General features: G+C 38.6%; 2 protein-coding genes across 2 annotated transcripts in view; both read left to right on the top strand.

Annotated features, from left to right (window-relative positions):
• LOC110040949 (sodium- and chloride-dependent betaine transporter-like) overlaps nucleotides 1-973 on the top strand; it is a 12654-nt gene extending 11681 nt beyond the window's left edge. The window contains exon 15 of the mRNA XM_020746211.2: nucleotides 1-973. This exon is cut by the window's left edge and continues 969 nt beyond it. The gene's annotated coding sequence lies outside the window, so the exon portion shown is untranslated.
• Nucleotides 974-2821: 1848 nt separating this feature from the next.
• LOC110040952 (sodium- and chloride-dependent GABA transporter 1-like) lies at nucleotides 2822-21727 on the top strand. Its single transcript, XM_020746216.2, has 16 exons — nucleotides 2822-3112; nucleotides 8033-8299; nucleotides 11132-11266; nucleotides 11960-12110; nucleotides 12793-12891; nucleotides 13445-13577; nucleotides 14366-14500; nucleotides 14856-14959; nucleotides 16045-16169; nucleotides 16640-16752; nucleotides 17292-17426; nucleotides 18149-18248; nucleotides 18500-18600; nucleotides 18989-19156; nucleotides 19386-19481; nucleotides 20797-21727. The coding sequence occupies exons 3-16, from the start codon at nucleotides 11260-11262 to the stop codon at nucleotides 20800-20802; spliced, it is 1473 nt and encodes a 490-aa protein (XP_020601875.2). The 5' UTR covers nucleotides 2822-3112; nucleotides 8033-8299; nucleotides 11132-11259; the 3' UTR covers nucleotides 20803-21727.
• The last annotated feature ends 1657 nt before the right edge of the window (nucleotides 21728-23384 follow it).

Raw genomic sequence — 23384 nt, 5'->3', positions numbered from 1 at the left:
GTCAGATATACCTGGAGCCGAGTCCATTTCACGAAGTAATATATTAGGTTTTCAAAACGCAAGATTTTGTGATTTTTCTACCAAGTGTTTACACGTTTACGTCTTGGAGCTGCACTTGGACACGAAGTCATTTTTATCGTTTTTCTAGTGTGAAATTTTGATTGTAAGACATTTTTTCGGGTTTTTTTATTATTATTGTACAGAAAGCTTAATTAAGTCCCTGTAAAAGGTCACACCTGAGAGGGGTTCAAATGTCCATTTTTAAAGCGAAACGGGTATGAAATTTGTTGTTTAATGGGGTTTTAATTAATCGCAAGATAAAGCTACATGGTCTTCTAGCCCACAGTTTAGGATCTAGCTTTTCCTTTAGAGGTTTAGTTTTTCTCAGTTTTTATCGATGTATCTGAAATGCCTTTTCTTTGCCTTTTCCAAAAACACCTGTTGTTACCGAACGCAAGTTTTATCCATTTTGGACTTTTCTCAATTTTGAAAAGCTAGGGAGTAATACGAACTGTTACTTTCACGAAACATGCAAAGGAACGTTAATTTAACACTCTTAAACCCGACGGACACATTATGACAGTCGATAATGATTGCGGAAATGAATAATTGCAAAACTTTCATTTATGCTTCATTTATAGTGGTTTCGAGCGATGTTAAAATGTATTTCTCAATACTAAATGTCAAGGAGTCTTGTAGCTCACAGCAATGGCTGAATTATGCCGAAAACTGTTTAAACGTAGAGTCGAGATATTTTGCTTTTTTCAGTAGATTGACTGATGTCTTGTGGTACGGTATGCCCTGAAATGTACAGTACTTACCAAACATTAGGCGACGTAGGAGCCGTCCAAAACTTACGCTGAATTTTGTTCAAACCACTTTAAGTATGTGTTAGTGAAGCGAAACGATAAAGAGCAATGTTAGGTGGGCACTGTGTTTATACTAAATGAAATAAAAAATGCCGAAAAAATAACGTCGTCTTCTGGTCTGTACATCGGATAAGAAAGGTCTCATAAGTACAATCAAGAGCAGTTTTTTAAAGAAACATAAAAACCACAGAATAACCGTTCTTTTGAAATTTTCTATTTAGTCACATAAAACTGTGAATCAAAAGGCCAGGATGGACCAGCCATAGCGCACAAAATCTTTGGCAGATGTTGTATCATTTTGGAAATTTTTAAGGTGAGAGTATTCAACTCTTCTCATCTCCCCAGTCCAGGTCTGGACCACGGGCCTGGGCCTAGGCCTGGGACTGGGCCTGGGCTCCCTGCATCCATCCAGAATTTATGGTCAAAGTGATACACATTTCAAGGAATAGCTCAATTTTTAATGACAGAAATTTCGAGATTACTGTTTTTAAATAACCCGTTTTAAAACATTTATTTCTTTGTTCGGGACAGAAATTTCTCTGTTCTTCTCAACGGTTCGAGATATCATGACCTACGAAACTTACTTTGCTTTACTTTTTTCCCGAAAGGATTTTTTTTACTGGAACACACACATTACATTCTTTATAATCAGGTTAGCAAAAAGACGCCAAAATCGTCAAATCCGCCAACATGTTAATACCGTGTCTTATGAGACAATTTGCGCAATTGTGGCCGACGAGAAGTCGTCAAAATCGCCAATTTCGCCTAGCTGATTTCGCTTTGACAAATTTGACGAAAACTTGCCATACATAAAGATTCACATTTACCCTTGTAAATAGATCCTTAATTCTAGTTTTTAAAGCTGTAAATAGTTCTTAATCTTAACTTTTAGGTGTCCTAAATTGGTAGAGGGTCTCACCCTCGTTCATAACGTTAATTGACTGACTGACTGATTGATTGATTGATTGACTGATTGATTGATTGATTGACTGACTGATTGATTGATTGATTGATTGATTGATTGATTGATTGATTGATTGATTGATTGGTTTCGTCAAATCTACCAGTTTTGTTACTAAGTGCATTTTTGGGCAAAAGGGCTGGTTTTCACTAGAGCATAAGCATACGCATAAGCATAAGCCCATATACGCAGACGCATTGCTTGCTAAAACATTTTATGATAATTACCACAAAAGGCGCTAATTATCAACATCTTACTGGCTGCGTATGTCGGCTTATGCTTATGCTTATGCGCTAGTGAAAAGAGTGAAACCTTAGCGACTCGTTGATTCCTCTATTAAATCTAGTTTTATCCGAGACAAGGGATTACACTAGTTAACTTGGGTAGTTTTCGGTAAAGATCGATCGCAGAGAATTTAAAAGTTGAGGTTAGACTCTATGTGTTCTATGTTCTCAAAACGGACAGTCACGTAACAACCAAAATGTTTTAGATCAATTTGTTACCAAATTTTGGGGTTTCGCTGGCGCGCCTTCGGAGGGCAGGAGCTCCCCTAAAATATAGAGATACCTAGAACTTCTTTTACACGAGTTACTTGGATAACTATCAACTTCAAAGGTAAGTTAATCACTGAAGCGAATTTAGTTAGCTGACATTTTCAATGAAAGCCCCCTGTGTAAATTTTTATGATTCACAATGATATTAATACACTGACAAAGCTCGCTGCCAAAAGTAGTAAAATGATGATAACTCGACAAATTCACGGAAGCCAATCTACCGAGCAAACCCTTGCAGTATTATTTACCGTTCTGTTATTTCAGCTTGTCTCATTGGCGATATTCACTTGAAAGAAAAATATTGCTGGACAATATGTCTAAGGCTTTACAATAATGATTATTTTGGGACCTTTCGCGATCGACTGCTCTCTTTGAAGACCTGTGAAGCGTGAAGTCTGTGGAACAGTGTTACGCACGCAATCTGAAAATCATGTTCAAGATCTCTAATGCTAAATTAGGATTTAAGTTTAAAGGCCTTGATCGTTATTCTCGTCCGAAGCCGGCGCCGAAGCATTTATTAATTACCAAAGTGCATTAAAGTAAGCCTGTCACAGTCATGCGCTCCCAATCCATTCTCTTATAGGCACACTCAAGCGTAGCCTGAATTGTAGCAGGAATTGTTAGTAATCCTATCAGCTCACTTTGAGTAACTCTCAGCACTGGCTTGCATCACGCAAAGACCAAAGATCTGTCTTTCCCTATTTTGGACACCTTTGCGTAAAATTAAGGTAAGAGGAAGACAACTAAGTGATGGGAGGGAGCATGGAATTGTGCTGGCGATTGGAAAATATTCATGGACGAGTACTGTTCGCAAGAGAACGCAGTTTTGTTTTCATATGATCAAACACATTCGAAGATGATCGCGAACAAATCGAAACACAGAGCAGGGAACTACTGATTTTGTGCGATCCTGCGATAGTTGTCGAAAACGTTCTCTAGCGATCGCGGATGCGTATTTCCATGCCTATGATCCCAGAATTTTGAAACTACAATCATTTCTGCGATCGTTTTTTTATTTACTGCAGGGATTGCTTGTGAATTCATGAGGTTAGCTTAGTCTTAATATCATTGCTTTTCAATGTTTTTCCATAAAGTCAGCCTTGTCTTAACATTCCAATTATTGGAGGGAAGTCGGCTTTGCATGTAAGGCCTTGCTATCGATGACTGAGCTGAAGCGTGCGATTGCCGGCCAGGCAAATTAATAATCACGATTTCAACAACATCTATGCCTAAATTTTGCTCGATCTCACCCAAGAAAATCGGACAATCTAACTGGTCGAAAAGCTCGGATTATGACGCGGTATTCACCGCGCTAGGTGAAAATAACTTTTTAAGTTTCGTTACTAAGCAGTATTAAGCTAAGCCAGTTTTGTCATCTTGGCAAGTGAACATGGCAGACAGTTGCGGAATGAAATTTCCACTCACTCCAAAGACATTACTCCAAGTCCGGGCTATTAAAGGCGTGGAGAATTTAACAAATGATTGCAGTAGTGTTTGGACCTTCTTTCTTTCAAGAACTGGTATTCAAGATATTTAAGAAATGTCAAAGGAGAGGTATCGGAGATCGCCAGCCATGAGAAACTGTGTCAGATCTAGTAAAGTAAACTTACTTTCTTCAACGATGAAACCGAGGTACCGCATGAACAGGCCATGTTCGATATATCAATATTCTAACATAGCTCTGAAGCTTTCAGGACAAAATTGCAAATTTTTTTAAGTTTCTTTTGTCCTTCAATTCCCAAAAGAGACTTGAATACAAAGACGACACCACAACACCTTGTGTAGATGTTTGTCCTGAAAGCTTCGTATACATGTTAGAATAATGATATGTCGAATGTGGCCTGTTTCTTTTCTGTAGAGTTTCTTTTGCATATTTTACTGCCTTTTGTATATTTTACTTGCTCCATGCTCAGTGTAAATTGGTAAATACTTACCAAGGCTTCGTCTCGATAAATATTCTTCAATGTTAATTTCGCCTTCGGCGAAAATTTGTAAATTTATTTTTTGCAAAAAATCGTTTAATGATATACATGTAGTTCCATAATTTATTCCATTGTATTCTTTTTATCATAATATCTTTTAAAATCATTGGCGTCTCTCATCATTTCACCCGTTGAAAATTGCAGTTTGGGCAGTCTGTAATTTTTGAAATATTTTTGCGTTTTGCATTTTACTATAACTGTAGAATAACAAACTCGGCATTGCGATCATCTATTTCTTCTTTTCCAACGCATCCTCTGTTAACGATCAGTTCACCTCACCTATCATCTTCGCGCTCTGTTGCGCATAAGGCCACACTACTCCTCTTCCACTTGCCCTGTCCTTAGCCAGAGCTCTCACTTCCTCCCAGGACTTCCAGCCCACCATTGCCCTATCTTTTTCCACAGTACGGCACCAGGTTGTTTTGGGGCGGCCGACTTGCCTTTTGCCAATAGGTATCCTGAAAACGATTATCGTCGAAATAATTGAAGAGTGCGCAGATTACTCCGGTACGATTATTCGTCTGGTTACGACTCCGGAACAACAGCCCGTTTCGTGTTCATCTTTTCTCATTTACATTACAATATACTCCAACATGTAAGTGAGACAATTTCGGGCAATTCTGTACGTAGTATCTGCCCGTAATTGTCTCGCATCCACGTTGGATTACATTGTAATGCAAATGACAAAGTTAACCGCGAAGAGGGCAACTGAAGAGCTGCTTTATTCATACGTGCTTGCGTTATTTCTTGAATAACATAAACATCAGCGAGTCTCTAGGATACCCAATCCGGCAACGGGTGGTTTTACGTAGCAGAGTTATTACATGTACAACATTTTGAAGGATGCCCGTAGCCATTTAGAAAAGCGAAATACCCCGGGGCGAGTCTCATCCCGCAGTCGCCTTTAGAAACATTTAAAAGGCGTTAACCTTTCTTACAACTTACGATAAGTATTATAATTTAGTGTAGGTGTTAGCACAATTCACAATAGCACACGATGAAAGAGCAATTCTCTCCTTGAAAAAACCTTGGTACCTGCTTGTAATGCGGAATGAAAACTTATCCCGACGACACATTTCGAGGAAAAACAAAGGACATTTTTCAGTTTAGCAGTTCGTGGGAAAACATGGCGGGAGAGCTCGAATTTTCATGGCACGGGGCGGAAGGGATCGAAACCCTCGAGATGTCTCCTCTCTTTGAAGCATGGAAACCAGTTAGCGGCACAAGGGTTACTGGGAGAAACAAAATGGCGGTGAATAATTGTTAAGTAAGAATTCATTTCTCATCTTGTCATCTACCAGCTTGTGTTAGTCGAAGTCAAGGTCTAATGCAAACTCAAACTGGAGCCCAATCTCGACGATTCAGGATGCCCTATTCTTTCTATCAATCACTACCGCAATCAATTCAAGAGAGCGTGCGGTAGATGATAAACAACAATCGTGTATCTGCGTGTATCATCTTTTCTGTCTCATGCCAAGGGCAAATTACTCATGATTATGGACGAGCTACTTGAAAAATCATAGCCATTGTACGAATTAGTTGGCGGACATAAACGTTGTATTCAGCGAATAGATATTCAAAAAGACTTTCCTTTCAGAAAAAGGCGCCCTAGTGTGAATCCCTGTCATTTTTACTGCAATATTAATTTCGTTTTTTTTTTTTTTTTAATCAACATATTTTAGACACAAAGAACCCACCTCTTTTTACCTGTCTGACGTAGACAAAAGCTTGTTTGACCTAAGGGATTTTAACAGCAACCCGGACCTTACGTTACAGCTTAAGCAGGCCTACTCTGGTACCTTAAGTCGCCGTAACTTCATTAAGGCGACTTTGGGCGATTTAGGGCGTGTTTAGGCGTCTTAAGCGAAAGTGGCAGAAAAAAACATTGCGACTTTAGGCGATTTAAGGCGGCTTAAGGCGACTTAAGGCGAATTTATTCCACTTCAGTGATAAAAACCTAAACTTTGCAAGTCTCTCCACATACTTGAAAACTATCTACAAAATCTCTTCCAATAAACCAACATTGTACTAATAATTTTGTTCACTTTTGTATTCACATAAGTCACTATAGTATCAAGTATCTAGCTTTCAAACCATTTTAGACTTACAAAAATACTTAGAATTACCACAACAGTTATTTTTAAAAGAATAATAAAAACAATAAATACCAGCAACAGGACTGGTGGTACCAAAACACAAATGAAACAATAACGTTATCCGTAAGCCATATACTCTACGGCTGACATGATAGGACAAAGCATTGGCAAGTCCTCAATTATTGTTTACTGATAGCCAAATATTGCATTTTCTGCACAAGCCTTCGTGGAGATGTTTTAGGTTTTCAAAACTTTCTATCGTTCATTCCCGGAAAACTTGAAATTCTTAAAGAGATCGCGACTGCAAAAAAAGCACTTCCAAAATTTTATCGCACGTGGGCTTTTTACTTTAATTTTATATGCTGCTGATGCTTATGGTTGATTTATATTTAATTTTCATATCTATTATTTAACTGTAAGCTTGTACATATAGGGAAAAAAAAAACTACATGTATCTATCATGTGTCATTGTAAAATAATAACAATTAAAAAAAGGATGCGAATAGTGGTAAATATTTACCGAGCTGCGAAGCGGCCAGGGAAATATTCACAACCTTCACCGACAGTAAGGTGAATAATTGTTTTAGTATATACCACACCAGTTCAGTAATCAGCCGATTGAAAATTTGCTTTATTTCTTACAATAGCAAGTACTATTCACCCCTGAGCAAACAAAGAAAACCGAAATGGCTTCCCGTTTCGCTTCGGTTACCGAGGAGCAAACTTTATCGATAGACGAGGCGAGTGTTCGAAAAATACAAAAATGGCAACAAAGGTAGGTTTGACCGTATTTAATGGTAAGTTGTTTCATCTTCCAAACTCAAATAAGGCATAAAAAGGTACAATGCCTCGTTTAACTGTCGAGCACTACAAAAAAGTATAAGAAATGAAACATTTACTGTTTTGCAGCATGGCGGCAACAGCGAGACGAATTTGAAACACCAATTGAAGAAATGTCACCCGGACAATTGAACAAGTGCCTTTAGAAGTTTTACTTATCCGCAAAAAAAAGCGTGACGGGAACTTTTACAATAAGAAATCGCTTACCGCTATTCAGGCGGCGAGATTTTCATAGTTATAAGATGTGCATTTGCTGTTCTATGCACCTCCGAGCTAGCCAATCGGAATGCGCAAAAAGCACTATTCACTTGTGTGGTATATACTAACCTGATTAAGTCATTGCATGATTCTTGATTTCGATCAAATGCCTTCGGTAGCCAAAGAGGCATCTAAAGCCCAACAGTCGTCACTCTCGAGTGCTTTCATCTTGATGTTATTTCCACGAGCCTTTTGGCACAGAGACAGAACACGGTGAGCAGGGAAGGGTGCATGACATACTTGAGTTTGATCACGTGAAAGTGTCACGATTTGCACAATCTCCTAGGCAAATTTCCAGGCCGATGAAAATTGTTTTCCCGCGCTGTTTGCGATCTCTGCTTGGAGCCCAGGACAAGCCTTTAGTATTTTGTTGGAATGTGTATTAGCTTGTCTTGCAGCTTTCACTTTATTAATTGTTTTCTTAGTAACATATAATTATATGCTATCATGTATTTGATAACTTTCCAAACAGGCAGTAAAACAAACAGCTGTAATCTACAGTTGACAAGGGAAAAACGGAAAGGATACTCTGTAACGAAAATGTCTACCGAAAGAAACGGTACCGCTCCCTCTGGAAAACTGCTATCTGAGGAGTCGGAGGAGAAAACAGAGTCTGTTACAGTCGAAGAGCGGGAAAAATGGGGTCGCAAAGCAGACTTTATTCTCTCTTCGCTGGGTTACTGCATCGGATTTGGAAACATCTGGAGGTTTCCCTACCTGGCTTACAAAAATGGTGGAGGTAAGAGTTGTCTTGAACTAGATTACATACCAGCAATGCGCAGAAGTACCTTGTATGTTTCAAGCTCGCCAAATCCGGTATCAAACATGTGCAACCAAAGATACACTTGGAATAGAGGTCGCGGCAAAAGAATACCAGAGAAATTGTATCCGGTAGGAAGAGAGGTGTTTCAGAAAAAAAAAAATCCTATCTAACGAGATCTTTCTGTCACAAGATTTTTAAACTTCTGAGTACGATGAATCCCGAACTTCATTTCATTGCCAACGGCTGTGCAAAACGTTTACACACTGTACGGCAGTGCAAGAGTTTACACACTGTAAATCTATTTGCAGTTAAATACAAGAATTGCACTACACTAAAATGTACTCCAGTTAGCCTGAATAATACCACTTATACTTTGGTTAGCCTAAACAGCGCTCCGGTTGGCGTAAAAACCACTTTGGTGTTAGCCCGAACAGCACTCCAGTTAGCCGGACATGTGTAGTGGTTCAATTAGCCTAAGTTAGCGCTGACTTAAGAATGGGTAGCTCTTTAAAGGGGCCTTGTCAGCACACTTTTGTTTTTGTTTACGTGCGAGAGTTTGACAATCATATTTTATTCGGAGCATGTCGAAATATAATAATAATAATAATAATAATAATAATAATAATAATAATAATAATAATAGATTTGTATAGCGCCATATCCAGGGCTCATGGCGCTTTACAGTAAAAAATGTTATTAAAAATAAAATTTACATTAAAAATTTACATCAGTGATAAAAAATTACTAACAAATAAAATAGCTAAGCTGTAAAAATGAAAGTAAAACTAGGAATCATTAAAACCTTTAAATAAAAACTGACTAACTTAACTAAGTGACTGACTAACTAACTAGCTAAACTATCTAATCTACTAATTAACTAACTAACCAAAAGTCTAGTTATAAAATTTGTTAAAAAGATATGTCTTTATACAAGTCTTAAAATCTGATAGCGAGCCGCTCCCTCTTATATTGTTCGGAAGAGAGTTCCATAGGCTAGGTGCTACAAAAGAGAAACACCTATGACCATAGCCTATTAACTTGACAGGTGGTACTTTCAAGAGGTTTTTGGAGGAGGATCGAAGATTTCTGCTTGGTACATAAGGCTCTAGCAGTTCAGTAATGTAATTAGGGGCCTGGCCGTTGAGCGCTTTATAGGTTAAAAGTAAAATCTTATAATTGATGCGCTGGCTTATTGGAAGCCAGTGTAGCTGCTTTAAAACCGGCTTGATATGATCGTATTTCCTTGTTCTGGTAACAACGCGAGCCGCAGCATTCTGGACATTTTGTAGACGATCTATCAAAAATTTTGGTAGTCCATATAGAAGCGAGTTGGCGTTATCTAGTTTGGAAGTGATGAATGCATGTACTAACTTTTCAGTGTCTGCTAGAGATAGACAGACTCTTATCCTCCTAATGTTTCTAAGATGGAAGAAACAGGCCTTGCAGGTACTGGTAACATGCTTTTCCAGTGACATGTACTCATCAAAGATGACTCCAATGTTCTTTGCAGAAGTAGATGGCTCGATCTGTTCACCAGACACATCGACGTGGTCTATTAATGGGGGTGGACGATGTCGTGCGCTCAAGATCAAAAGCTCCGTCTTTCCTCTGTTTAGTTTCAGCTTATTGCACACCATCCACGAGTCGATCTCAGAAACACATGCTTCTATTTTAGCTATAGAACCAGGTTGTTCGGCGTAGTTGGGCTTAAATGAGAGGTAGAGCTGGGTGTCATCAGCGTATAGATGGTAGTTAAGTCCGTGCCGTTTGATGATGTCCCCGATGGGCGATGTGTATAACAAATACAGGATTGGCCCTAAAACGGATCCCTGGGGAACACCGTAGCGAAGTTCTTTCATCTCTGACCTGGTTCCGTCAATCATCACAAACTGCTTTCGGTCTTGAAGATAGGATCGAAACCATTTTAGCGCATTTCCTTTCACGCCGTAGCGTTTTTCCATTCTTTCTAGTAGCAGTTTATGGTCGACGGTATCAAACGCCGCAGACATGTCCAACAGTAGCAGGATAACGCATTTCTGATTATCTATCTCACAGAGAATGTCATTTTGCACCCTCAGGAGAGCAGTCTCCGTGCTGTGAAAGCGTTTATATGCTGACTGAAAAGATTCCTCTAGATCATTATCGCGTAGATAGTCGCTCAATTGACAAGATACTGCCTTTTCAATTATCTTAGATACAACCTTCAGATTTGAGATAGGTCTAAAGTTTGAATAATCCTCAGAGTCCAGGTTGTCCTTCTGCAGCTTCGGTTTGATCATTGCTTCTTTCAGTGCAGCGGGCATAGATGCTGATTGGAGAAACGACTGTATATAGGTCTTAGCATAGAAGAGCCACGCCCAATGTAAAGCTTACAAACCTTTATTTATTTTATTTATTTGTTTGAAACTAGTAAGGATAATTAAATATATTTTCAGAAACACAACTTACGGTAGAGCAATAAGATTTTGCTTCACCATGCGATATCAGTAATTTCGATGGCATCGAAAATGGCTGAGGCTGACTAAAGTCTTTTAATAGGGTGCAATTCTCTGCATTTAGCTGCAAGTGTAAATCTCACCGACGACATATTTTCTTTGACAGACGATAATTGTGTTATAAAGCTCAAAAACTTGTATAGAATGAAGCGTGTTTGGTACGTGATCACCGATTGTTTATCATTTTGTAGTAACCACGTTAGTCTTGCAAATTGTACGTCTTATGACTTCAAATTGAAATACAGTAAAACACTCTTAGAGAAAATAAAAGGCCTGTGAATGGTTACATATTTTTTGGTGTTTTCCCTGACAGCATCGTTTCTTATCCCGTATTTCCTGATGTTGTTCTTGAATGGTGTCCCATTATTCTTCCTGGAACTTGCTATTGGTCAATGGTTTAGTTCCGGAGTCATTGGAGTATAGAAATCAATTTGTCCGCTGATGAAAGGTAACTGTGATACCACCTTAAACGCCAGAGTGGGCCAGAAATCATGCAATTAAGTGAAAGGGATCACTAAAAACGCTGCAATATACCACGATTTTACTTCTTAGGCTTGCCTTGAGTTTCTCCAAGAAGTATGAAAAGAGTTATGCCAAACATTTCTGAAAGGAAGTAACTATTTATTTTGTTGTTGTTGTTGCTGTTGTTGTTATTATTATTATAGTTAAATGGCATCATTTTCAGATGATGATACAAAAAAATATTCACAAATGATGAGTTAAGAAAAAGGAAAAAGCCAAAACAAATTAAGGGACATTTAGCCATGAGGATGGTCTATAAAGGAGTCTTAACCCCATGCGAGACACACTACCTGGTCGATATCGATACCCCTATAATGTGATTAGAGCAGTTTTCATTTGGTATAATTGGTATTGCCTTAAATAACTCTCGCTACTTTCTCATCAAATCTGAAGTCATACCAAAACCAGTCGAGACTCGTTCGCACAAGTTTTCCCGCGCTTTGCGTCAGCTGTCTGTAATTACTTGGAATACTGATTGGTTCACCGGATTGTCTGCGTTTCTTGTGATTGGTCAGAGTGATTACTTTGGTTCTACCACACTCAGTTGAAGGCTGCTCTTTAAATATGATTAATAAGCTAGGATATAAGCATTTTAGCGTTGCTGTTGTTTAATTTCTAGGTGTTGGATACGCCACGTGTCTCATGTCATATCTCTGCTGTATCTACTACATCATAATCTTGTCCTGGACATTTTACTTCTTGTTTGAATCATTTCGATCTGAAGTGCCGTGGAAAACCTGTGACCATCCCTGGAACTCGATGTTCTGCCTGTAAGTGTCCCCGGAAGCTGTGGAGAGGTGACACTCCCTTGTTTGGCTGTAAAAGAAGAGGGAACTTTTGGTTAACAGGGTGCCCATCTCAAGTTTACTGCAGAACCTTCTACTTATAGCCCATTAACTAGCACGATATTTGACCGTCGGCGTGAAAAGTTTATCAAAAATCTCTAGTTGCCTCCTTTGTATCCGTTCTTTCAACAGTTCAAGGGAGTTTTTGCAATCATCAATAGACAGATTCAGCTAACGTGTTTACATCCTCGTTGCCACCTAATTCAGATCATGTGATAATTTATTTGTGACGTTACAATTGTTATGTTTGTAAATACTCCCATGCAATCAGTTGCGTGTAACAAATTGTACACTTGTAACCTCCCAAATGAATCATGACATGGTCTGAATTAGGTGGCAACATGGATGTTTGACAAGAAATAAAACTTTTAAAACGGTTCGACATTTCCATGCCATTGTTGAAAGTCAATATCACGAGTGTATTATTTGACGGACATGCATAGATGTTATTACAGTTCTCAAGAGTCTGACATGCGAACGAACAAAGTCATTCTGAAATGTGTTGACCTTTTCGTCTCATTTGCATGCCTTCTTAACAAAAGATACATTACAGCAAGCTCAACTGTAACAACAGGTTCTTAACGGATTGCTATTTTATTTCATTTAGGGCAGAAAGAACAGAGGACGATGTCTTTAACTGCACTGCGTATAATTTGCCCATAAATTGCACAGCTAAGTACACCTCTCCAAGTGCTGAGTTTTGGAAGTGAGTAAACAACAAAATTAGCTTCTCTCTGTATTCACTTATTGTTGCATCAATGAAAATTAAGCTTGACGCTTTGTTATCTTAATGTAATTTACTCAAGTATAGCAGGGAACGTAAAAGTACAGCTGTGAGACTAACGGCCAAATGAAAAACTGATTGGATGTCTGCACTACTTAAGATATCGTAAATCGTGCTGCTAGCGAGAAAGGAGACTACTTTCTACCTAACGGCTGATTGACAATGACACATTACTTCTTTTTTGTCACTATTTGTTTTTTGTTGTTTTTTTCTTTTAATTTATTTATTTGTCGTTTGTTTGTTTGTTTGTTTGTTTGTTTGTTTGTTTGTTTGTTTGGTCGTTTTTCTTCTTTTCGAGCGATCTTTACTAACAGCAGTACCCTTTTGTAATAGCGACTAAGATATCCACACCCACTATGTTCCACAAGCCTGAATTCATCTTGTAAATTGAGTAACAACCGAAATATGAAGGCAGGCCCTATGCATAATCATACCGTTGGAAGCTAAAACTTGTCCTTCAATTAATCATTTTAAGTGACAACGTATTGCAAATTACGGGAGCTATTGGAGAGTTTGGAGATATGAGATGGGAACTGGTTGGAACAACAGTTTTATCCTGGGTTGTGGTGTATTTCTGCCTGTTCAAAGGAATCAAGTCTTCCGGAAAGGTAAAAGAATGATACTCTTACATGTAAAGTCATGAGAGTTATCGCAGTTCTGTACGCAACTTAACTTAAACCGTACGAACCCAAAGTCTGGAAAAAATTCAGGCTTAAACAAGACTTGAACCCATGACTTCTGCGATATCGGTGCAGCGCTCTACCAACCGAGCTATCGAGCCAACTGGGAGCTCGTTACGTTGTGAGTTCGTAATATACCCGTAGATGATGAAGATAAGCAAGTGAATGTGTGAAAGATTATATATTTGAACTGCGGCTAAAGATTTAAATAGAGGAGAGGGTATTGCACGTAGCTTTCTTTTCGCAACTGTCATCCGGTCAATAAATACCTTTCAATAATTACAGTAGTTTTTGCCGAACCTCTGCACTGCAGTCAAACAAGTAAAATCAGAATGGAAAGTATGTTTAGTTTTCCATCGAAGTATTTGCACCATTCATGGTTTACAAGTTAGAAGGTGTAAAATCCAGCAATTGATCTACCAAATGTCTCAAATGTCTTATTTATACCGTTCAGTCTGGTTTAGGTTTCGTGCATCTTTCAATGACATATACGTATTGACTACGAATTTAAATCACAATTGTTTCCAAAATAAAGGCCAGGAAGTTTACCCATTTGGAAAAAGTCTCATTTAAGTTATTTCAAAAATTTAGTTATTCCTCAAACACAGTGTCGATAGATGCATAATATTGTATTTCTATTGTCACACTTTTATTTAACTGAAACTAGAATCATGTACATGTCTAGCTGAGTTATTTTGGCGCCGTTTTTTCCTCAGGTGGTGTACTTCACAGCTACTTTTCCATTTATTGTTCTCTTCATACTTCTCATCCGGGGGCTCACTCTAACTGGAGCTGGTGATGGAATACTGTTTTATTTAAAGCCGGATTTCTCACGACTTGCAGATCCACAGGTATGTAAACCAGAAAAACCATTGTATGCCTTTTTAAACAAGGTCGATCTTCAATCTCATTCAAGTGGGGTTTCTTCTATTCATCTGCCTCTGTTCTTTCATCTGGAAGCAGATTGGACAAATACTCTAGGAAAACTCTCTATAGAGGCGCCGAAAATGTAAAATGGCGACTTAAATGGTGACATGGCTAACCTCCTAACTGGTAAATCCCAGATATTTTGTGTTCATTTAGTTTTTGTTTTGATCAATCCACGTTCCAACGTCTTTCTATCGTTAATAAGCACAAACCGTGTATAATCAAAGTTCCTTTATTAGCAAACAGTGTTTCACGCTATTTTCTGATTTCGTATCGTAGGTGTGGATTTATGCTGCCACTCAAATTTACTGGTCACTTGGAATTGGTTTTGGAACTCTCATCACATTTGGAAGCTACAACAAATTCGAAAATAACTGCCACAGGTTAAAGAACCAGATTGATCATTTTTCTTTTGGCAGTAAACATTTTCATAGCAATGCAAGGACGTTTAGTTCTCAAGTCTTCATTATTGTCCACCCTATCAGTATAAGATCACAAGCCAAATGATATACATGCAATAGCTTGTTTTAGCTGAAAAAGCTACAAGCCTTGGACGGGATTCAAACCCATGACCTCTGCAGTCTGAGCCTTGAGACGTTGAGTGGTGAGTGACAATAGGTCAATTCTGAGTTATATGGACTGCAATTGAAACGTCACATGAATGAAATTATCTTCGCATAGTAGACAAAGTGTAAGCGATCCAAGAAACTGCTGCTTCTCAAGCAACTACATTTGAGAGTTGAAGGCTACAGTGGGATTGCAACCAGTGGCCTCCTCGACACCGGTGTGTTGTTCTTCCAGCTAAGCTACGGGAGAATTCATCGGTTGGTCATAGCAAATCGTTGGTCTAAACAATCATCTGGCATTCGAACACACGACCTTCCCGATACCGGTATATCGAGAGGTCTACCTTTTGGGCTATAAGGCCCTCATACCGTTATGTCAGTTTGATATCCCGACGATAGAGTGGATGGCGTAATAAATTTTATTTATTTTTTTATTTATTTATTCCTCCAATTCCTAACTAATACATAGATATGTAAATATCAAGGCGTAATAAATAAAGACGAATTGAGAGTTGCAATGGAATACTAACCCGTTACCTCCAGTCCGACAGCAAAAGCAGGAACATTGCTCAACTAAACGAGCTATGAAGCCTTGCTACGTTGAGAACAGGGTGGTTGTAAATACCAATATCTAGAATTCAGAGGGGGTAATTTAAGAGTATATGAAAGATATATAAATATAAACTGTATTTAAAACGTGAAATGAATATTTCTTCGCATGTAGAAAAAAATGCTTCAACTTCAGTCCATACCGGTATATTGTTTCTATCATTCCAAATTACACCAACAGAAAGGATGACTGCTTTATTTCTTGGCAGAGTTTCAGAGTTTGCCTCCCTTCAAACTCGTTGCTCTTTTGTATGATTAAGTTATGTTGTATCTTTTTTTTCTTCTCCTCGCAGAGATGCGGTCATAATCTCGTTCGCAAACTGTGGAACCAGCTTCTTCTCCGGATTCGTAATTTTCAGTGTTCTTGGTTTCATGGCTTATGTCCTTCGAACGACTGTGGCCAACGTTGCTACCTCGGGTGAAAGGAATTTTTTCTGAAAAATTTAGATCCTTACTAAGTTTTATTATTTTCCTTTACTGTAACCCTTACAAATTTGTGCACATCAAGTTTATCCTTTTTATCGCGTTCCTGCGTTGCAAGGCATGGATCACTCGGCTTAGTGCATAAAGGGAACCAATGAATACTTACTAGAGAGAATTCATTGCTTTCTTCGATGCACCGTGATCCGACTTGTTCCCAAAGGAAACACCCCATGATTGAATAAAAGGGTCGGGATAATTAGTTCACTCACTCTTTGCCATGGCACCCTGAGGTTAATGAGCCCCAAGAGATCATATCTTGCATAAGATATCAATCTGTGAGATCAGGGATTCAGATAAGACTTTGTCCTTCCTTATCTGGATAAATATTCCACTGTAACTTGACTGATCATTTCTGACCCTGGACTTAGAGTGCTAAGATTCATATTTCTGTGTACGCTTTCATAGGTCCCGGATTGGCTTTTGTTGTTTATCCAGAAGCGATATCGCAAATGCCTTTGTCTGTTCTGTGGGCCATCTTGTTTTTCTTCATGCTGGTCACCTTAGGATTGGACAGCCAGGTACCGTAACAGTACAATTTTCTCAGGGGCTAGTGCTCCACTACACTGCATTTTGGTCTTTAATCTTCATAGGCTTAACCACCAGACTAATGATTTAGGGGAATTCGAGCTTATCAGTACCATGTAGCAGTTCACTCTGGCTCTGAAACGTAGTCGTAACTACTCGTCTGTCCTTGAAGGTATATGAAACTCGCGTAATGTTTGCTCAGATAAAGTGACTTGATTTAAATATCGCACGAAATGTCATATTTTTTTCTTTTCTTTTTCCATTGTCATATTTTTCCTGTAGAACCCAGAATTGAACTCAATCCTTAAGTTTCTACTTGACTGAGTTTGTTCAGGTTCAATGCCTTTTGGATTTATAACTCCATCTGTAACTAAATGTGTATTTAAGCATTTTTTTTTTTAACATTTTCTTAACGGATTTTCTTTAGACTAAAGCTAGAGAAGAGCTTTTTTGGCGACAATCATGCGTTCATAACCGAGCTGACAGCATTTGGTTGTATTCACTTCATGGACACTTTGTCTTTGCATTTCAGTTTGCTACTATTGAAGCAGTTATCACTGGCCTCACAGATGAGTATCCATGGCTAAAGAAAGGTTACCGGAAACCAATCTTCGTCCTAATCCTGTGCGCCAGCATGCTGCTTCTTGGGCTTCCTTGTGTTACGCAAGTAAGAATTGCCATTTTTAAAATATATATATCTATTCTGGATTCATTCCTATTTAAACATATACTGTGTTATAGGAGCCGAGATTATCATGGCTAAGGCTTCGATAGACACGGCCGGAGATCTTGATAACTTCGCTACGAAGATAAAACCGAATCCATTAATTGTTCTGTACACTTTTGGCTTTTGCAGCGAAATTTTGTAAAGACCTGCAACACACGTTCCGGCGTTTCTGTTGTAGTTAGATATAGCCTTGAACCGTATGTGGACATTTCTCTCACAGTGCGTCTCAGGCTCGGCCCAAATGTATCAATTGGTACCGTCAAATTGTTGGGGCAACCTGACAAAGTTAGACTAGCATTTCAACCAGGAGAAGTGGCCTTTTGGCTACTATTAACAGAAACGGAAGTTAAGTGCCAACAGTCCGAGTAGTGGAACTAAGTTATTCAACCAGTTAAGGTTTCTTTGAGGCACTTAGTTTGCATCGGAGTAAGTTGGTAATTCCTGTCCAAAATCCAACAAGCTCAGTCAAATGACCTAATTTCTGCTCTAATAAAGAAAACAAATTGTCTGATCGAAGATATTAGCTCCGACAAAATTTCCAACAATTAACGGTTTCCTCGTAACAGAACAGTGATAACTGTCTAAGCAAAATTTATTGTCAGCAGTTTCAGGGACTCAGCGTAGAGGAACTGTTAACGATTATTTTAATTACGTTTATCTAGGGTGGAATGTATTTCTTTAACTTGATGGATTACCAGACTGCGGGATTATCTCTGCTGATTGTATCTCTGATGGAGATTATTACAATCGGTTGGATTTATGGTGAGTCATTACTCAAAACTTGAATATCGAAATATTTTTTTATGCGCTTTATAAAGAGGATTGTAACTAGGGTAAATAAAAACCAAGATGCGCTATCCAGGAAGAAGAGTTAATCGTCGTACGTAAAATGAGTGTTTACAGCGCAGGATGTCTTTAGGAACTGGGTCTGTAGAAAACATAAAACAGGATATGTAGAGTTTGTTGTATGTAACGTGAAACCGGGACTATAATAGCTTTTAATCTCTAATAAGGTGTTGACAGATTTAGCGATGACGTGGAAGCCATGACTGGCCAGAGGCCGTACCTGTGGTTCAGAATTTGTTGGAAATACATCTCGCCCGTTTGCACGATCGTAAGTTGTTTAGAAGATTCTAAAGAGTAAGAGAGGCGGAAATTAATAATTGGGACTTTTGCAGCTTTATTGAAAAAAATGAGGGAGAACGCAAAAAACAGAAAAATGTAAAAATTACCCAATATATACGTTATCACTGCACCCTCGTAACGCGTGGTGGCCTCATGATTAGTACGTTCGTCTCCACATTGAGCTACCTGGCTCGTATGCAGACTTAACTTACTTACTTCAGGCATGTCTCCAGACATGTCTCTTTATTGCTCAGTTGGAAGGACGTAAAAAAAAGAGAACGTCGCCAAAGATGCAAAGTCAAACTTCAGTAATTACAACCGATTTGTTAACTCACATGTTTCAGTTCCCTTTAATTTCTCTCTATACTTCTCTTCAGGCAATTTTCATGGCAAATATAATTCAGTGGAACGGTGTGTCGTATAACAAACAACCGTACCCCGGATGGGCCGAGCTGCTGGGCTGGATGATGGCCCTAGCTTCCATATTGCTTATTCCAGGATTTGCAATTCACCAAATGTGGAAAACACCTGGAACTCTCAGTGAAGTAAGTGCTTCTGTTTCTGACTTCTACTTCATCTTGTATCGTCTTCGTCTTATTTATATTTTCGTCTGTAATTTGTTTTCATGAAGTGAATGTTGGATGATTTACCTCTGCATTTATTCAGTCCTTTAGATGTAAGTTTTACAATCTCTTTTTTAACTCGGTGTGGACCATATTTGTTTCACAAAATATATCCTGAGTGAGTTCGTTTTAAAACTTTTGTTGTTCCCAGCGTTTTTACACACTGCTGAAGCCAGACCAGAAAATGATGGATCAAATTTTACGAGACAATGGCATTCAAGACAAAAGGGCACCTGAAGTCGTTTTGGTGAGTTGACTGCTGATGACATTAATTCTAGTCTCGAATAAGACCACTGAAATCTTGGATATTCTCAATTGTTTCTTTGATCTATCAAACTCTGTTTAACTACGCTGAGCAGAACCGTGAACTCAATAAGACACAATTTGCACCCTAACCTTTTTTCAAGTGCGACGCACTGGTGGCAAGCCCGGGGTGGACTCCCATCCTTCACATCCTTGATTTAACGACGAGCATTTCCGACCTTTTCGTATGGGAGTCTCCCCCGGGGGACGGGGGTGGCACGTCTTTTACTAGTCTAGGTACAAGGATTAACGGCTGTCAGGAGAACAACACAATTTTTTATTGCTGTAGGGCACAAGAAACCGTCTAAGTATCGCTTCTTGTATTGATTGACCAAGATGACTCAGTAGAAGTAAGATTTAGCAGATATTTGGGTTATGGCAACCCCGGTTTCTTATGGCTAACCAAAATACACACCCGGTTACTAAGGTTCCTAATAGGCTTTAGAACTAAAGATATGTTCACCTAAAAAAAAAAAAATTCCATTTTCTTGTCTGAAACAAAAGTCTCAGTGGGCTGTTTTTTCTCCCTTTTGAGAGACGACTGAGAATCTACCCGAAAAAAGTCTTAATCCAATCGGAGACACAACTCAGATTGAAGCAGGTCGGAATTGAGTCCTCGATCTGGCAGAAATGTATGTTTGCTTAGAGTTACCGTACCGGCCCTTACATAAGGGAGCTTCAGCAACGACGACGGCGACGCCGAGGACGACGCAAAAGTGAAAACTGAATTTATAGTTACCAGCGAAATTCGCAATTGCCTAGATCTGTTCAGTTCGCCAATGGCTCTAAAAACCTGCTCAGGCTAAATATGCAATGACAGCGTCCAATTTCAAATGGAAATACGAAAAATTAGCCGTCGTCGTTCGCGTTCCTCAGACGACGCAGAACTTGGTCATTTCACGTTCTTGTTTTGCAGAGGACGGCTAAGAAATGTACAAAGATTAAAAACGCACGTGCGCAGCTGTTGTTTTGCTCATTCTCTGTTTTCCATTTGCCCCCCAAATTTTGCATAAACTATTGTTATGAAATGCTCTTGGGAATATGCAGACCTCCCAAGAGTATTTCACAACAATAGTTTATGCAAAGTTTAGGGAGCAAACAGAGTGAATTATGGGCAATTAATTGGAAAATAGTAAATTAAATCTTTTGTTTGGTGACGTTCTCGTTGCCGTCGTCGTCGTGGTTTGTTTAAGCTCCCTACCTCTTTACGACCTTTACTTTATTTTTAAATATAATTTATATATTTGTTTATTTGAAAGTTGTGAGACGATGCCGTTACTTGTCCAAGAGGATTTCTGGCGGTGCAATTGAAGGAAACGTCAAGCCAAAATAAACCTGGATAGAAAGAAATATTCCTGTGTAGTCTAATGAAGTAAAAATCTAATGACAAGCATTTTGATATCTGATAAAGGTGCTGTGATATGATGCTTAAAACGTAACGACTTAGCATTAGTTTCTTTTTGAATGAGAGGTTTTATCTTCTCCGTAAATGGGTGAAATATAGTTAACCAACAATTGTTGGTAGAGCTTTTGGGGATTTCAGTTCTTTGCGCATTTTATTTATCGAGTTCAGTGTTGAATACAAGCACTGCAATGAATTATTGCAGAATTTGTCCTTTTTGTAATGGTAACTTTCTCTTCAGTGAATTATCAACTACTGCGGACTCAGTAAATGTTCATTTTCAGTGAGTGTTAAACAGTTTTCCTTGTTAATCAATCGCACCACTCTTTGTCAGTTGAAGGCACAATGATAATATCAAAGAATTGTGTCTTCTTGCATTTGTATACAAGTTATGGTTATTTTTTCAAGTTTTAAGTCCTCATGACTGAAAAGCAAGTCCACTGACACCACCCCCTTAGCCCCAAAGCCCCACCCCCCCCCCCTCCCACGCGCCATTGCATTGCAGTTAGCGTGCTAAATTACAACTCTTTACCAGGTTGAACACAATGTGAGCTAAATTTCAGGGCCACTTCCTGAACCTTTTTTGAACTTTGTGATAGTAAAACATTTGATCCGTTGAAGCAGAAGGGCTGAAAAACTCTGGAAACAGTTGCCAGCTACATTTCAACGTCGACTAGCCTAATGTTATTACTTAAAAGTTTCTGTATTGTTCAGAGTATATAAAAACTTGTAAGTAAAACTTTTAATGTATATTTTATTAAGGCTGGTATTAAAAACATGATAATTAATATATTTGTCATCTGCCTTGGTTTTACAGTATCATTCAACACAGATTGTGATAACCCCTACAGTGTTTAAGGGTTATGTTTACAAAGTTCTGCCGCATTCCAGGACTACTATTATATTTTGTGCACGTTGTCGGTTCTATATAAGTTCTACTGGGTTTCCAGGTTTTCAAAGAAAGCAATTCAAAAAGTTGGACAATGTCTTCCCCATTCAAAAGCTATTTCGATCTTACTTTAAGCAGCCTAATTGATTTTCTCTGACTTTTATCTTGTCGCTGCCTTGGCATTCAGTTGTGTATATCATCAACGGAATGCGGAAATTTCGAACTCACTTCAGTGTCGTTGAGAATCAGGCTGACATCGATGAAAGTTTCGTGCCTCGCTTTGTACGGTGGAATCGAAAACGATCTAGTTCTGTCTTTCTTCCCTTGCCATAACTTCCTCATATCTTTGCCTTTATTTCAAAAATATGCTAAGGAAGTAAAAGCGAGTTGCTGAAGGAAGACCAGTTCAGCGCTCCCTCGCACGTAAGGATCGAGAGTTCCTAATCAGCAATGAAATCAAATATAATTAGGAAGGAAGCTCATTAATTACTCAAATATTACGTCTCAGGCAAGTCGTGAATTCAACTACTCAATGATCAGCTAGAAAGGAAGTTATCGACGTAACTAAGAAGGTGTTTTCTAGAAAGGAAAAAGGAACGGAAGATGTATGGAGACTACAGTTGACCACAGTTGATGAGTTCAAGGGAAGAAATAAATGAGACAAAATCAAATTTCCATCTAATTGTTAATCACTCGGAATTTATGCAAACCAGTTGGACAGGTAGCCTGTATGTCGCGCTGCGAAAACTACACAACAAGAGATGTTTACTGGGAAACATGAATACATGCAGTTAACCGATTGGGCAGGAGACGAGAGCTATTAAGCTGAGGCTGTTATGCTTCGTATAGTACTGGTGCACGATCAGGACTCAATATGTCTTGAAAATTGATTAAATTTTGCAAAATAGCCAGTCTGCCGAATAAGTTACGTCGACTCAATATCGATAAAATGGAGAGTTTGAGAGTAAAATAAACATAGCGCGCAGGTTTGAAACAATGAATTTCTGAATGAATCCTGCAAGAAGTGTACATCTCACTGGGTTCCAAATTGTTCTTTTATTGAAGGCAACAAGTTATTTAATTTCGACGCAAGCAGTTTTTGCGTTTAAAACTTTCTCGCCGGTAACGACGTGCCCTGACTCCCAATTTTTTTGAAATAATGAATTAATTATTGTTTTATTATATTGTTTTGTCTCAACCTTAAAATTGCTAATTATCCCAAACCCTATCACGTTCACTCTCACTTCTCACTTCCTTTGATGCTAACTTCCTTGTTACTGGATTTTCGTCCACGTTTTGCTCTATACCTCGGTTTAGATGGGTTTAGATATCGCACTTCCGTACACGAATTTTCAGCTAAGAGGCCTGGAGCTTTTTTAAATGAGTAAATCTAACAATAATGGGAATTACTGTTCATTCTGTTAATTCTCCCGTTATAGAGTCCATTTTTGGTCTCTCAATCTTAGGAAATAAGAAAATGGTTCTGTTGGCAACATTCCGTGTTAAAATATGTAGCCACAGCTGAAAAATAGCTCGAAAACAGCCCGACAGGAACT

This window comes from Orbicella faveolata, unplaced genomic scaffold (genome assembly GCF_042242905.1).
Source record: "Orbicella faveolata isolate gen_17 unplaced genomic scaffold, um_ofav_v1 contig_1, whole genome shotgun sequence".
Classification (NCBI taxonomy): domain Eukaryota; kingdom Metazoa; phylum Cnidaria; class Anthozoa; order Scleractinia; family Merulinidae; genus Orbicella; species Orbicella faveolata.
Note: the sequence above shows the minus strand (reverse complement) of the source record. Positions and strands in the feature narration are given on the sequence as shown.

What these genes read in the sequence shown, in the direction of transcription:
- LOC110040952 (XM_020746216.2), top strand. An exon ending in GAATCAAGTCTTCCGGAAAG is followed by an intron (nt 13,578 to 14,365) that starts GTAAAAGAATGA and finishes TTTTTTCCTCAG; the next exon opens with GTGGTGTACTTCACAGCTAC. An exon ending in GGCTTCCTTGTGTTACGCAA is followed by an intron (nt 17,427 to 18,148) that starts GTAAGAATTGCC and finishes ACGTTTATCTAG; the next exon opens with GGTGGAATGTATTTCTTTAA.